The sequence below is a fragment of the Amblyomma maculatum genome, chromosome 2, assembly GCF_055883805.1.
Source record: "Amblyomma maculatum isolate TAMU_Amacu chromosome 2, ASM5588380v1, whole genome shotgun sequence".
Taxonomy (NCBI): domain Eukaryota; kingdom Metazoa; phylum Arthropoda; class Arachnida; order Ixodida; family Ixodidae; genus Amblyomma; species Amblyomma maculatum.
Window position 1 is genome coordinate 13,913,264 of NC_139345.1, and position 16,374 is coordinate 13,929,637.

Genomic DNA, 16,374 nt, shown 5'->3' on the forward strand with positions numbered 1-16,374 from the left:
GAAGGAAATTATGATCCCAGATTAATAGCAATTGAAAGGAGTGATTAATTTTTAACGTCCCCTTACCCACATTTTCATTTCGTTTATAAAGCCGCACATACGTTGGAGCCATGCCTGGAAAGCTGATCCAGTGCTTGAAAAAGACAAAAACGGAAAATCCCTTGGTGCTGATAGATGAGGTGAGTTCTGCCATATGGTTCATTTTGCACCCTGTTGGCATTAGTAGCCTGTTATTTCTTGAATGGGCTCTTTTTCATTCTCCATAGGTAGACAAAATTGGGAGGGGTTACCAAGGTGACCCTTCATCTGCACTTCTAGAGGTTCTCGATCCTGAGCAGAACTGCAGCTTTTTGGATCATTACCTTGATGTCAACGTTGATCTCTCAAAGGTGATTCAATCATAGTTTCTTTGTTTCATTACTAGGCCACTGTATACACACTTATTTCAATGCTACTCTTTGCAAAATCCAGCTTTTCTGATCTGTGGTTTGTGCAAGTTTGCTGCTGTTTTAAAGAATGTAAGGCATTCCAACGTTGCTTTGTCAGTATGATTTCCTTTTTCTTTTTTTAGCAAGTACCCATTCTTTGAAGTGGGTCCTTAGTAATTGGACCTTATCCAGAAATAGGCTTGCTGAAAACTGAACTGAAAAAGAAATTGTAAGTTAACTTAATTGTCATTTCTGTTTTTACTCTCATGCAGATTTTGTTCATCTGTACTGCAAACGTTACAGACACAATACCCGAGCCACTCAAGGATCGAATGGAGATGATTGAGTTGTCTGGCTATGTTGCTGAAGAAAAGATGGCTATAGCACAGGCGAGTACATCCACTTCCTGCTGTACCTCATTGGAACGGTCTGCAAGGCACCAGGAGACATTCCTGGGAGTGCAGGTTCACACACCAACACCCAAGGATCACCCAGATGTTGTTTTCAGCTGAGGATAGTGCTTAGTATCAGTCTTGGGGTCTTGGGCATTCACTTCTAAACATTATCTCTTTCTGTACGTGGCAATTAGCTGAATCACAAAACAGCTGGGCAGAAAGGTGCACTGAATGTCGGCTTCGGTTTGATGTTGCGTACCATCCACAGAACCTCATTGATATGTTTCTACAATATGTTTTCTACAATATAGTTTCTACAATATGACGATTCATGCGCTTAGAATCGCAGGCAGAAAAAGCCTCCCACGAAGTTACTCTATTTTCTCCCTCCAATCCGTTCCTGGATAACATAATGTTACAGCCACTATTGTTGTCATATAATATGTTTGGCGATCAATCGCTTGTGTATTAACGTACGAATGGCATGAGGAGCTGGAGAGCGGTGGTGCGCTCACTCAACGGGGTGGATTCTCTGCTCCGCCTAGGTGCAAAGGGGTAAATAATAATAATAATAATGATAATAATAACAACAACAACAACAACAACAATAATAATAATAATAATAATAATAATAATAATAATAATAATAATAATAATAAAAAGGTGAGTTAACATGAGAGTGCCTTTTCTTCACAGCATGATAAGAAATGCAGCGCCTTCTTTGCAGTACCTTAAGGACATGGGGCAAAGTTTTTGAGGACTATTTGTGTAGGCCGTGTCTAGGGAATGCAGCGTGAGCTAGACTGCAATGGCAGTTAGCCTTTGTGTTGGCTTCTGCATTCTGCAACGATGTAAAGGGGTCTTTAAAATACATAATAAAATGAAGTGAGGAGGGCAAAGCGTTCAGAAACAAAACTGAAACTCACCAATGCCATCAGCGACTACATTCTGATGAAGCGAAAATATTAATAAATAGCATAGCACTTCATTCAACAGTTCTCAAAATAAGGCAATTTGGATCAAACATTTTCCCAGGTGTATTTTTCTGGAAATTTTTTTTTCTAATTTATCATCGAGATTTTACTGCATATGCACGTGAACCAGAAAAAGGAACAGTTTTGCATGTAAAAGTGATTGTTATGCCATTTGAGAAGTGCATTGTGTTCGACAGATACTGCCAGAAACGTCAGGAAATGCATTTTGAATCTCTGAGGGACTGTTTTGGGTAGTATACTTTCTGCAAGAACGAATGTATCACAAAGAATAATCATAGCCCCTATTTTGTAGCATTTCTTTCTTCGCATTTCGCTTGGTCTGGAGAGATGGTTTATTGGGTCTGCAGTTTTGTTAGCATGCCATCGTGATGAACTCATGCCTGAGGCACCCATCTGCACCATCTCATTTATTAGAGATGTTCATTGTTAGAGGTTCTTTTCATAAGCCAGTGCACACTAGTGAAGCCAGCTCTGACCCCAACCAAATTTTTCACTTTGGCGTGCTTGTATTTTATTGTTCAGGCTAAAGGTGTGCTCGAAAAGTTATTGATGCTTCCCGAAACTGATTTAAATTTACCCATAACCCTGCAGCGTTACTTGATTCCACAAGCAAGATCTCTTTCCGGCATTGAAGAAAATCAGGTGGATGTGAAACCGGAGTCTCTGCAGCAGCTTATCAAGTACTACTGTCGAGAGAGTGGTGTCCGGAACTTGCAGAAACACATCGAAAAGGTCAGTGTTTGGAACTTCTTGCATCATAATATATGCTTGTGATATAGTACCGTCACTTGGTCAATAACATTACTACATGGAATGTAGTTCATTGCAAATAGTGTGCATAGGATGAGGAAACAAAGAAAGCTCTGCTTTTCAGGGTATGACAGTGTTAATGCCTCCCATCTATGGCTCCCTTTGTAATCCTGGTTCACGCACATGCCTTATGTTGCTCACTTAATTTAATTTGTGCCTCTGTTGTCTCCTACATACTCATTAGTGTACAGTCGTAGGCTACCACATTCATGGAAAAGCCACCCAACTTGGATATAAAGCCCCGCTTTAACCAACCCATACCAACGTGCCTGCTGCGTGGCCTAGCAGTAGCGCGTCTGATCCAAGAGTCCCTGGTTCGATTCCCATCTCAGCCTTCCAATCCAGCTCAAAGAAGCTATCAGGGAGCAGCTCCTGCCAACTTGGCCAGGCCATGTGGTCTAGTGACACCGCACAACCAACCGACCAGTCAGTGCCCAGCCGTGTCACCTGCAAACTACCACCTACCAGAGGCATGCTCGAGATTTTTCGCTCACGACTCTGACCACACCGGACTCTCCGGAAAACAGGACATTGAGTGCTATCGTAATAATATTGGGCGTAAGGACATACCATGGCGCCACCTCTCGGCAGCCCCGCGTGACGCACTAAGTGAGATAATGCGTGTTGAGCTGCTGCTGTACCATGGTTTCCTGTGGAGTTTAGTTGTGCCGCTAATGCTGCATTCACATATTTATTTATTTACACTTTGGTTTGGGTCTGTTTAACCTTCATTTGAGGTAATAGGCCCACCCATTCAGCCGTACATCACTTCATCGAGTCAGCTAGCTGCCGAAGCATGGGATAAGTTTACTTGGACGAGGTTGCGGACCGGCCAGCATTGTTGTTGCCATTATGGAAGGAACTGAAGCTTCCACACAACCAGTCAGCCGCAAGCTGCCAGTGAATCCCAAATAAAAGAATTCTTTGCTAGAGGAAGCAGAGCGCCTTCTAAAAGTGCCGGCAGAAGCGGTGCCGTTCACCTGCTCCTTTGAAAATTGTAGAACGGACAAGTTAAGTGTGGGGAAGGCGTAGTTTAATTTTTATAGCAACTGTTAAAAAGTGCTTCCCACGCAGCAAATTCTTGCGCACTGACTACTGTCGCTGGCATTCTTGGTTCGGGCGCAAATATTTGTTTTATCCGCGCAGAGTAGCTTTGCTGACACATACCGCAGCATATATCCCAATATGTAATGCTTTTTTCCGAATATATTCACATATGTACTCTTAAATTTGAAATTACATCAGCACTACAGACGCTGCCTGAGACTACTCATATCATGTATACCGCTGGCCGCACGTAGCTGCAGAATTGATCCTTAGTTAACTTCAGTGAAACCTCCATGTGAACGTCGTCATTCAGAAGAATGAGACTTTCTTTTGCACGATTGTTCCTTGTTCTGAAAGTGTACTGCCCCGTTAAGGCAGCATCTTTTCCATCTTTCCAGCAATATGTCTTCGTTAGCTTCACTGTTGATAAGCACAAATTAAAACGCGCATGCCGTCACTTCAGCCGCTACTCAAGGAACTGTTTAGCGCGAACTCTATGGACAAAACCTTGCTCGCTGAAATGTCTACTGCACACATGAGAATGACCACTTGTTTCTTTTCCCATTCGAATATTGGATAAGAAAGATTTCGTGAGGGTATTTTTCAGACAGCAATGGGAGCTTGTGCCATGTTCTGTCGCATACGTCCACATACAGAGCAATAACGGACTGTGGCAACAGCTTAAATAAACTTAGCAACTTCAGGAGCGATGAAAGATGAAAACATGCAATGCAGGCAATCATTATCGAGCAAAACTACAGAAAAGACGCAGCTATCAGTGTTTAAAACGCACAATTTCAATTGAATGTCTGCTCCAGCAGCAGTAAGAGGAGTCACGTGATCCCACTTGCTCCTCTAGGTCGACGCTAGTGCCGTTCGGTCCAGTGGTGGCGCTGTCACCTAATATTGGTTAAAATTATTAGTTGCTGACTTGAGCAGCAGTTATAACTGCGAGTGTTTTTATGCGGTATCATGAACCTGGTGAGACATATCCTGACCTTTGCTTGCTGCAGCCTCACCTATCTTCTCCACATACGCCATAGAGTTTGACAATTACCTAGAGTGCATTCAGTGTGAAAATGCTGAAATTTATGTTAACTATGGGGAGCTTGCATGAAACGCTGAGAGCGCCATTTTACTGTACAGTGCAGCAGTCGACCGTGGAGCGGGCCACGCAAATAGTGCCAAAACGATAGTCACTGTGCGGTCGCAGGCTGTAGCAGTGGAAAGCAAACTAAAGTGTGAAAGGTGAGGTCCGGACAAGACGATTGCGGGTTATTCAAAATAATAAAGATAGGCTTGCACGAATGTAACTAGACCAGGTGTGACTGGAAAGTTGCAGACTAGAGTGGCTTGCAGCATCAGCAGACGGTTGCTTTGTTTTTATGTGTGCACCCCAGGTGTGACGATGGGGCCCAATCAGGATTGCAGACGACCTAGCTGCAAAATGAACACGTGAAGCTAGAATGGTGAGCTCCTGCAGCAATTCGTGCCTTATATGTACAACATTCGAGGTGCACGCATAAAAACAAAGCAACCACGGAGCCACTTCAGACCTAAACCGCAAGAAGTGCGGCTGCAAAAAATTGAACAAAATGGCCAGTGCGACGTACATCTATAATCGTTTGCGTACCTAACACGAAATGACATGCACACACTTGTTATTTGTCTGGACTGCTGTGAATGCCACGTCTGTTGATGCATGCAAACCACTCTCATCTGTCACATCCGATCACTCCTGGTCTTGTCGCATTTGTGCAAGCGTACCTTTTGCATTTTTAAAAACCCACAGTCATCTTGTCCGGACTTCACCTTTTGCGCTTTAGTCTGCGTTCGGTTGTTGCAACCCATGACCGTAGAGTAAACTATCGCTTTGTCACTATTTGAGCGGCCCGCTTCTCGGTCGACTGCTGTACTGTACAGGAAAATGGCGGATTTGCCCAGATTACCCAGAATGCATAGCGCTTTCAGCATTTGGGCAAGCTCCCTATATATTTGTCTGCACTCATCATGGGCTTGACCTTAAAGGTAGAATAATTAAAAAATATATAGCTTTTTGTCAAGGCAGACATGCAAGGCTTATTTCAAAATTCTCATAATACTGAACGTTTACTTGATGAATATGCCAAAGTGCAAAAGACCATACATTTTATTGAAAGTGATTTATTTTGTATGCAGTAGGAAGTGCTGCTTTTCTGTCAAATTCAGAAATCTGCATGAATACTTTCTGAACATTAGGGTTGTAAAAATACTATTTCTTCATTTTAATCGGGGTTTTACAAAGTGTGTAATAACCCCAATCTCGGAGAACATCTGAACTCATTAGAATCTAATCGCTCCATTAATCTAGTTGATCATTGCCGTGAGTGTCAATCTTGCTTTCCGTCCTTACATTTTACGGACATTTTGTACAAACACCCCGACCAGTTGACCAGGGAAATCATCAAGGCTTATAATATGGCTAAGAAAGAAAGATTGTGTGTCAGCAAACCATCCCTGCTCCTGCATGACTGTGAGGTTGCATATCTGGATATCACATAGTAGCACGTGCGTTCTGGTTTTGGTGTTTCATTGTTTCTGGTTCGTTATATAAGCGTGTTTCCTGTGATTAAACTTTAGTTGAGAGTCAGTGCTTGTTCCTGTGATTTCTTCCTTTCGTCCCCGTTTGTTCGCGCTGTTTTTTTTTGGATAATGTATCACCAACTTGCCCGCTTAACTATCCTGTTCAGTGTAGTTCCTTTTCAAAGACAAATCCATGTTTTTGGTCAAAGTTTAACTAAACTACATGTGAAGTTTGCAAGTCCCAACACTTTTTTGTGGATGGAGTGATTCTTAAAGAGGCAGACTACAGAATTTATCGACCACATTTTTTCTGTGGCGGTTAAAAGCTCTTTGCCCAAATAAGTACATGCCCAACTGTGGAGCTGAAAAATGTAGCAGAGCAATTTAAACCGCGTTTTTTTTTTCTCTATATGAGGTTCACCACAGAAGATATCTTTCAGTCACTCAAAGATCAATTAGTATTCATTGAGTACTCAAATCAGATACATACTTATACCATTTTTGTTGCTAGCAGGGCTGCCGATGTCAATGACACTGTGGCTGCCTGCCTTTTTGAAACACCTTGGCAAACGATGAAAGAGCCTTGGTAAATTGTCTAGCCCTAAATAATTGCAGAACAAAAATATGACATATTGAATATCTGCCAGAAGTTTTAACCCTTATTATGGCGTTTGGTCCCATTTCTGAAGTGTAGTATGTCCGCTTTTTACAAATACAGAGGAGTGCCAAGTTTGCACACAGTATTGCAGTTTTAGATACTTTTTAGCCTTGTTTAGCTGCTCTCAGCTGACTAGATGCAAGATAGTAACAGCATGTGGTAACTGAAGTAAGGCACATAGTCCATGCTGTTATTGACATGTCGTGCAAAGATGTAATCAATGCAACATGTGCTTCTGGTAATAGTTTGAAGTGGGCTATTGCCTCGCTTCTCTTCTGTCCTCAAAGATTGCGTCCAACACTTCCTAAGGCGATCTTGCTGTCTTGTCTTCTGTGGTCAGCATTCTTGCCTGTTGCTTCTGAAGGCGATCACTTTTTCGGCAGTTGGCAGCAGTGCTTGTGGAAGGTGTTGCCAATGACAACACCATTACGTGAGGTCATAGTGTCTTAGCAACACGGTAGTTTACGAATGAGATATCCAAAATGGAAATGATCGTTCAAACACGAGCACTGGATTAGCTGAGTATTTGGCCACCTTTCGGCCAAGTGGTCCCATCTGGCTCCATAACCGCGATTCAAAACCAGAATTGCGCTGGTGGCCCCAGACGGTGCTACTTCTCTAAAAGGTGGCCAAAAACTGCTGAGTATTGCACAGTGAATGCAATCCTTGGTGCCGGGGTGCACATAACAATCTTGTGCTTTTGCAATGTCATTTTCTGTAGGTAGTAAATAAAGAGGACCTTTCGCAGTTAGTGCTGCTTCACTTGACAATATTTTGAAGTAATACTTAATACAACAACATCTGAGAATTCTTGAAATTCCTCTGAGCATCACTAGGGCACCTAACCTATGGATGTCCTTAAGCCTTGGTGGACGGAATCGTGATGAGCATTGGGAGGAGGAAATGCAGCTGTTAAATGCACTCCTGCATTGAAAGGTCTCCCTTCAGTACTCAATATTGTTGACGACTCACTTTATGGGCAGTTTTGTTCCAGAACTGAAGCATTGATATTAACGAGATATAAGCATATTGTAACTTAGACGTAACCTGGAAGCGAAAATATATTGAACCTACACTGGTGGCATGTTTGTTGCAGCAACGTGCCAACCAGGGGCATGCTGGCAGTGTGCTGATTGCTGGGCATTAGTAGACCTAATCTGCTTTGCATCAAAGCCACAGCAGACTGCGCTTTGAACTAATCACTGCCTGTATCATGGGAGGCCTATTATCGTTATCAGCACACTAAACGTATATATAGTGGAACTGTCTGCAACTGCTTAATAATTTCTTGTGACAGTGTTGTGCAGCTAGAATCAAATCATGCCACACATGAGCTTTAGGACATGTCAACAGCTATAGAACATGTCAACAGCTAGAGCGAAAGGTGACCCTAGTAACGTTGTATGCTCCTGATATCTTTGGTGCAGATCTTCCGCAAAGCTGCTTTCAAGATAGTGAGCAAGGAGTGCGAAGTGGTGGAAGTGAAGCCAGAAAACCTCAATGACTTTGTTGGAAAGCCTTTGTTCACACATGATAAAATGTATGATGAAACTCCCCCTGGTGTGGTCATGGGACTTGCCTGGACTGCTATGGGTGAGCGACGAACAGAAGCCTTCTTTTGCTTAGTGAGAGGCCATGAGGAGGCTTAGGGGATGCATGATACATGTTCATGCTTAAAGCATATCACATGGGTTATCATCCTACCATAAAGTGGCACAGTGGCATTCGTCAGGCCGCTGATTCCAGCCGACCTCTAGGTTCTTTGCATCATGTCAATGTCAGTTCAAAAAGAATGACAAAATCGGTGCGCGGAAACGAGAGTTATTCAGTTTATAAAATTTTAAATACAAGAAAAAAAGAACAGTGCATCTGAGCTGGTGTGAGAGGGAGCCCCTCTCTCATTTCACTCGCCCAGCGCCTGACTTGGGCAGAACCTATGAGAAACGCAGCTTTCTGCTGACATGTCGGAAGCTATCCACCATGGTTGCCTGTCCAATTCAACCTGTAGCCGCACTTTTTGGCAGCTTCGTTCCCATGGTAACAGCAACCACGTGTGTTGCATGACTGCTGAGGTGTCGGGTCTCGCATTCCAGCCCTTGATATGCTGACGATTTCGCCATTATGGCGAAACTCGCCAGAACGCTGTTTTGGTGTTCCTCTAGCGTTTATCGCTGGTGCTGCCGTGGATCACTCGAGCGCTACCTGTGTGAAAGTTCGAGAACGAGAATGCGGAGACGGAGGAGTGGGGTACAGGAGTTAAGGCGAAGCCTATCACGTACTTGTACAGGGCCAGCAAAGGAGGTCATCTGCCAGGAACGACTATATGACAACTTCCTGGGCAAATGGCTGCTGGCGGAGGCCTGCTGTGGAGTGCTGCAGACTAGGCTGTAGCAAGCGTGTTTCACGAGCAATCTCGACACAACTTGCGCCATCTGTGGAGCATTGGCAGAAATGATCAGCCGCATGATTTTCGACTGTCCAGCGATTTTGCCGACCTCCGAGATCCAAACGTTGTCAGCTGCATAGGGGATTTGAGGAGCCCGCGGGAGTGAAACTATCTTTACAAGCACTTCAAGAACATACTTGGAACTAAAACACCTTTTATTTATTTTCTGCACAGTAAATTGAGGAACACTCTATAGTAAAATCTAATGTTTGTGCTCGACCAATCAGTGAAGCAGCGCCCGAGCGGCCCGAACGGCCCAAGTGAAAAGGCAACGTCATATCCGTTAACAAACTTTGCCATCATGTGTCGCTCACATCGGTGCCAAAACACTGATTATAAAACCAGATTAAAATATTACGCACTACGATTTCGCCGTTATGATTGGGCTTTGGCGCATCGGGAAGGTGTAAGGAACCTAGAAGTCAGCTGGAATTTAGCGGTCTGGCGAACGTCACGTCACCCCTTTAACTTGAAAACTTCAGTGGTTAGGCTTGTAATCTGTTTCCTGCTTACTTAGATTTGTGTTCAGTGGTATTGATGCCCATGGTTGAGGGTACATTACTGAGCTTTGCAGGTACCATTGAGCAATATGTAGGCATAGTTTAGGCTGACTTGCTTTTTGCTGGGTAATGAGATGTCTATTTGTGCTGCATTTTAGGTTGCTTTTTCCATATAGCTTTGCAAGCTTGAGTGGGCACTTGAACTTTCCTGTATGCTATGTTACTTGGCCTGTAAATTGGGAATATGAGCAACAGCTCTCAAGTGCTGTTATGGCAACATGATGTCCACAAGAAGTGGCATGTGCCAATCACAGCTCTCCACTTGTGTGTTGACTGCTAAAGCGAACCAGCCTGCATCATGTTAACTTACTGGAGACAGGTCAAACGCCTAATTATTGTTGACTGGTGTGCATCAGCATATTCAGTTTAACACGGTGATATCACCGTTGTTCCAAATGCGCTAAACTGCAGCAAACCAGAATAACTGATCCATCCTGATAAAAGATTAGAAAAACTTAACCAAGGCACTATAAACTCACCCCTCTAGAATTGAGTGGTGCTGTGCTCTGCAAATTCATCATGGTGTGACTTTAGTTGCCACCTCTGTTTTGAAATCTCGATATCCTTTGAAGCCCACTTATGACAAATGTGACTGTCTTGTGGAAACATGGACTTGAATAGTGTAGTGTTTTTTCATAAACCTGAGCCATTATCAGTCCACTGACGCTTGGGTGCAAATTTCAAGCCACTGTCATTAACCAACATAAGCATTGACGTCCTCAGATTTGCATGTCTTCAGAATCGTAACTTTAGATAGCAGGATTCTGACTGATCAGCTGATTAAGCTTAGCACGAGTCAACTGATTGAAGGTAACATTTAATTATGATATGATTCTGATTCAGTTTTGTAATTCACATACTCAGATAACGCGATTTCTGCTTATATGGCTTGTTGCATCTGCTGGAAAATTGCCTTTCCTGAGCACTAACAAGTGATAGCTTGCGAGGCGAGCAAGCACGAGCACTGCCCATTGGTTTGATGGCAACAAGCACACAGCATTCCACGCTATGCAGTCAAAGAGAAATATTTTTGGATCCGATAAGTGGCAGTCACTTTTTATAGAGTCCACTTTTGCAAAATCACAGGCAGCATAACCAGCAGAGAAAATAGCTCTTTTTGCTAACTTTTTCAGCATTTTTTGCCAACCTAAGTGATTTGGAAAGATTTATTTTATTATTTCAAACTGTTTCAGGTTGAAATTTTAAGAGTTAAGACTGCTCCTCAATCAGCAATCTTCTGCTTAAAAGTGCTCCAGAGTGAATTTTTAGTTCGCCAAAAATTGTGCAGAGTTTCATTTTGTCAGCAGCATCACTGTTTAACACCATTAATGGTTTTTCATTGAATCTGAGCAATGCACATTATGGTCTCTAACAAAAGACAAGTATAAAAATTTTGGTGTATTTATGCAGGTCTTTCCCTATGATGACAACAGCAAGAGCTTAAGGTAGTTTTGACAAAAATTAATGTATTGAATTGGTAAAGAAAGCCAGGCCAGAGGCTGCACCTTACTGTTAAAACATGCACAGTTGTCCAAGTAATCCTTTATAGCCTGGAGTCGATATAACTACACTTTATCAATAGAACTGAGCACAATGCATTGCGCCCCGCCGGGGTGGCGCAGTGGTTACGGCGCTCGACTACTGTTCCCAAGGGCGCGGGATCGAGTCCTGGACTCGGCGGCCGCTTTTCGATGGAGGCGAAAAGCAAGGCGCCCGTGTGCTGTGCGATGTCAGTGCACGTTAAAGAACCCCAGGTGGTCGAAATTTCCGGAGTCCTCCACTACGGCGTCTCTCATAGCCTGAGTCGCTTTGGGACGTTAAAACCCACAAATCAAACCAAACAATGCATTGCATTATTTTTGTTATTTTGAGGAAGGAAATGCCGAGCACTTTTATCTTTTTCAACTAGTCACCATTTCTTCCACAGTTTAACCATGCGGCCCTGTCTTAATGTTTTCAGAAAGGCAAGTTACTGCTACGATGCCAGTGATGCAGCATGCAAAAGCAGTTACCAGTATCTTTTTTGAGATCAGCAGTACTATTTTATTGATATTTTCAAACTCATTGGTGCTCTCAACTGTAGCTTTAACAAAATTTAATGTCATACTGCCATGTTTGCTCATTATTTTCACTGCATACCACTTAAGCAGCACAGTAGCCACCATTTTTATAAGGTTAAACTAAGTTGTTATAGTAACAGTATATTCTTTGGTAGAATGTATTCATTATTATGTATATATCAAAAAGGAAGGAAAAGATGTTTGCCAGCCGCCATGTCTGCTATCTTGCATCTGAAGCACCTGAACTGGGGCAGCAGAAATAAAGGGATGGTGAGGAAGCGGTAGATGGAATCATAGAGGTGAGCGACAGGGAGAAAAGACAGGGTAGGTAAAAATACAAAAATGGAGAGAGATGTATACACTATGGCACAGTATCCTCAATGTCAGGGTTTATGGATGCTGTACAAAACGAGACCACCATGTGAAAAAATTAGGCTTTAAATTGTCCTGCTGCATTTCTCAGCACCATGGCTGGGCATTCATCTATACGGGCAAGGAGCTTTCACTTGATGCAAAAAAAAGAAGATATTGTCCGTAAAAGATAGTAGACCATCCTTTCAAGAGGCAACTCTAGTGTTTTTCTGCCTCTACAGATTTTACTGAAACTTTTCACAGTACATTCTCTGCATGTTCTGATCTTTTGTGCCAAATTTTGCTGCCGGGCAGCATTTTTTTGCAGTGAGAATTAATTTAAGCTAACATTAATTTTATGCATTTTAGTCAGGGCAATTTTGTGAAGTAACAGTTTGCATGCTTGTTGGTATTTGCTTTGTGTTGTTGTTGGCCAAAGTTTTACCTTGGTTTTGGTAGTTTCAGACAAATGATAATTCAGGCTGTCACTTTCCGTTGTGTTTAGCCACCGAGCATTTTCTTGATAGGTTTTGTAACAGTACTCATGGCCCCGCCACGGTGTCTGAGTGGTTAGGGCATTCAGCTGCTGAACCCAAAGATGTGGGATCAAATCCTGGCCGTGGCGGCTGCTTTTCGACGGAGGTGATAAGCAAGGTACCCGTGTGCTGTGCGACATCAGTGCATGTAAAAACAGCGCGGGAAAACGAGACGAACGAAGACAGACACAAGCGCTGACTCGCAACTAAATTTTATTGGAAGAAAATGTTCTTTAAATGCTTTCCTAACCAGGAAAATACCAAAAGCAAAGGAAGACAACAAAAACTACTAATCAAACATGATGGTGACAAGACGCACACACCATCGCCATGGCGCATACATCTGAGACAGTTAGATGCCTTTTCCGGATAAATAAGAGAGTTCTTTATCATTGAGAGCGATAGAAGAATCGCTGATACACCCGCCACTGTTGTCGTGAATATGAAATGCCTCTATAATTTCACGTGCTAACCTATCTTTATGTTTGGCAAGGATGACGGTGTTAGAGGAAAGAGAAGTGTGTGTACCTTTCTTCCAACGACGGGCAAGATTGCATGAATCATTGGACCAGCAGTTGTAATGTTCACTCAAACGAACATTTATGCATGAACCGCTCCGCAAGTACAAGGTATCCTGTACACCACCCCCACACTGCATAGTACAAAGCGACTCTGATGGTTGAGCTGGCAACCACTCATCGTTTTCTTTTTTGTGAATGTTCTCTTTGCTTTTACCTCCACTTGCCTGCACACACGGTGAAGTTTGCTCGGTGCTGAAAACATAACATCAACGTTGTATCTTCCTGCAACATTCTTTAACCCATGGGCTACACCATGAGTGTACAGCACTACCACAAACTTGTTTCTTTCCCATTTCGGCTTATCACCATTCTTTACCCATGCAATAAGTTTATCACATGCCCAAGAAATCAAATGGGAGGGGTAACCGCTAGACCTTAATTGGGCAGCCTGACACATCACACTGTCATTAATTTTGTCGTCACAGGATTTAGAAATGGCAAATTTAGGGAGGAGAAAATAATGCCATTTTTTACCAGTTTTGTGTAATCCGACTTGTAGTTCAAGAGAGACTTGGTCGACTGAGGAGAGTATAACCAGCACACATGGTGCACTTATGAGTGTAATCTTAAGTCGAGAAATTGGAGTGCCCCATCATTTGGGAGTTCTGCCGTAAACGTGAGCCCTAGCATACTTCCTTTAAAAACCTTCAATATTTCTATTATCCTTTTGGTGATGTTTCCCTTGTGAGTGAACACAATGTAATCGTCTACGTAGTGACAAATCTTTAAAGCTAACCCTCCACACCTACTGTCAATTAATTTGTCAGCCCGTGCGCGGAAGATTTTGGAAAGCGCTGGGGCTACTTTAGACCCGATGCAAACACCGGCATTTTGGACAGAGGACCTGCCATTCCATTCAATTACAGTCGACTGGAGGCAGAAGGATAAGATCTTTAGGAAGCTCTCAAGGGAAACTCCACAACTTGCAATGAATTCTGTTTTATCATTGTCTTCAGAGGTGCACAGTTTGGCACTTTTCATTAGTTCACCATGCGGTAACAGGTAGTACAGGTCTTGCGGTCCACGCTGAAAACATTGCATCTTCCCAGATTGTCGATTTTTAAAAAATTGAACACAGCTTCGAAGTTGGGGAACGTAGAAAGGATCTTGAACTTTCACCTTTGACATGTGCTTCTGAATATAGCCTGACACCAAAAACTGCCGGGTACCGAGTTCAGACACGACAGAATGAAAAGGAACATTATCCTTATGCGTCTTTGCAGTGAAGAAGACCTGAAGGTGCATCCCCTTCTCAACACCGGCTGCAACATTTAGCAAGTTGTTTTGCTCCAAAGGATGAACGGCACTTGACTTGGCTTTTCTTGCCTTGTATGTCACAGCCTTGAAATTTTTTTTTATGGCATTGTCTGCTTTTTCTTCAAAGGTGCCAGCAGGAAGGACGACAAAGAACCCTTTCTTATCAGACACCATGATCCTAAGGCCGCTGGATGCCGCGAAGTCGACGAGTCTCTTCATACTTCGGTTGTTCCCTTGTTTTTTCTTAGTTCTTTCGAAACACTCTGAGATGCACTGGTACTGACTCACCTTGTGAGCGAGCCCGGAAATTTTTCTAGAAAAGGAAAGTTTTTCAGCCGGCTTGACATATGGCTCCTGGGCAAACTTCGGGCGCTTCCTAAGTGTTCGTAGGTGTTCGTCCGGCACCTCGCAGTCACCCAAGATGACAACCTTTCCTGGCTCGGCGGCGTGTATCTTCTTTTTTGGCAAAGTAGGACGAACTGTATTCCGCAGGACCTCAGTGATGCGCTCCGATGTGGTGCACCAGTCTGAGAAATCCCGCTGCCTACCCATCCTGCCACAGGTCACCCGTAGATGATCTTTGAACACCCGTGCCTATCGCCATAATTTTGACTTCATGATCTTGCAAACTCTTCTGGTATGCCCTCTGGTCGGCTCCAAAAACCCACACACCATTTGAACATTGGGTGGGCAAGATCCGTACCTGGCGTGCCAAGATAAAACCCTGGCTTTGCACACACACACACAGTTTTTTTTTTCTAACACTGTCATCCTCGCCAAACATAAAGATAGGTTAATATGTGAAATTATAGAGGCGTTTCATATTCATGATAACAGTGGCGGGTGTATCAGTGATCCTTCTATCACTCTCAATGATAAAGAGCTCTCTTATTTATCCGAAAAAGGCATCTAACTGTCTCGCGTGTATGCACCATGGCATGTGTGTGTCTTGTCACCATCATGTTTGATTAGTAGTTTTTGTTGTCTTCCTTTGCTTTTGGTGTTTTCCTGGTTAGGAAAGCTTTTAAAGAACATTTTCTTCCAATAAAAATTAAGTTGCGAGTCAGCGTTTGTGTTGTGTCTGCCTTTGTTCATCTCCTTTTCTCGCGCGGTTTTCACTATGAATCAGTGCATGTTAAGGAACCCCACGTGGTCGAAATTTTCGGAGCCCTACACTTCGGCGCCTCTCATAACCTGTGTCACTTTGGGGCGTTAAACCCCATAAATCAAGCCAAACCAAACAATTATCCATGAGATCAGCTTGGTCTTGTTTGACACCACTGCTGTTAAAGCCAGTTTTGGTTTCTCTCTCTCCTTGTCTTTATTTTGCTGATGTTTTCAAATAGTTCTATTCTGTACTTGGGAAAGCAATTTTTTATTTAAGGGCTTTGAAGAGTGTTCAAAAACTCCCGCAGTTGCCCTTTAATTTTCGTGGGCACTTTTCCTAGGTGGGTCCACATTGTACATAGAGACAGCTGTGCCGCGGCCTCTGGAACCCGGTGGTGACAAGAAACCTGAGGGCTCGCTGCAGCTGACTGGCCACCTTGGCGACGTGATGAAAGAGAGCGCCAACATTGCCTACACATTTGCAAAGGCCTTCCTGCTGGCCCAGGCACCCGAGAACGATTACCTCCAGAAAGCACACATCCACCTACATGTACCCGAGGCAAGTTTCAGAAGTAGTGCAC

The 16,374-nt window shown here is 43.3% G+C and overlaps 1 protein-coding gene across 2 annotated transcripts in view; it reads left to right on the plus strand.

Moving 5' to 3' along the window:
- Positions 1–16,374, plus strand: part of LOC146197987 (lon protease homolog, mitochondrial-like) — a 51,930-nt gene that overhangs the window by 29,850 nt on the left and 5,706 nt on the right. For both annotated transcript variants that reach the window (XM_084593292.1, XM_084593293.1), the window contains exons 14-19: positions 92–179; positions 267–389; positions 701–817; positions 2,410–2,550; positions 8,323–8,488; positions 16,135–16,352. In XM_084593292.1, the coding sequence (XP_084449418.1) occupies positions 92–179; positions 267–389; positions 701–817; positions 2,410–2,550; positions 8,323–8,488; positions 16,135–16,352 (853 nt within the window). The remainder of the gene's footprint in view (positions 1–91; positions 180–266; positions 390–700; positions 818–2,409; positions 2,551–8,322; positions 8,489–16,134; positions 16,353–16,374) is intronic.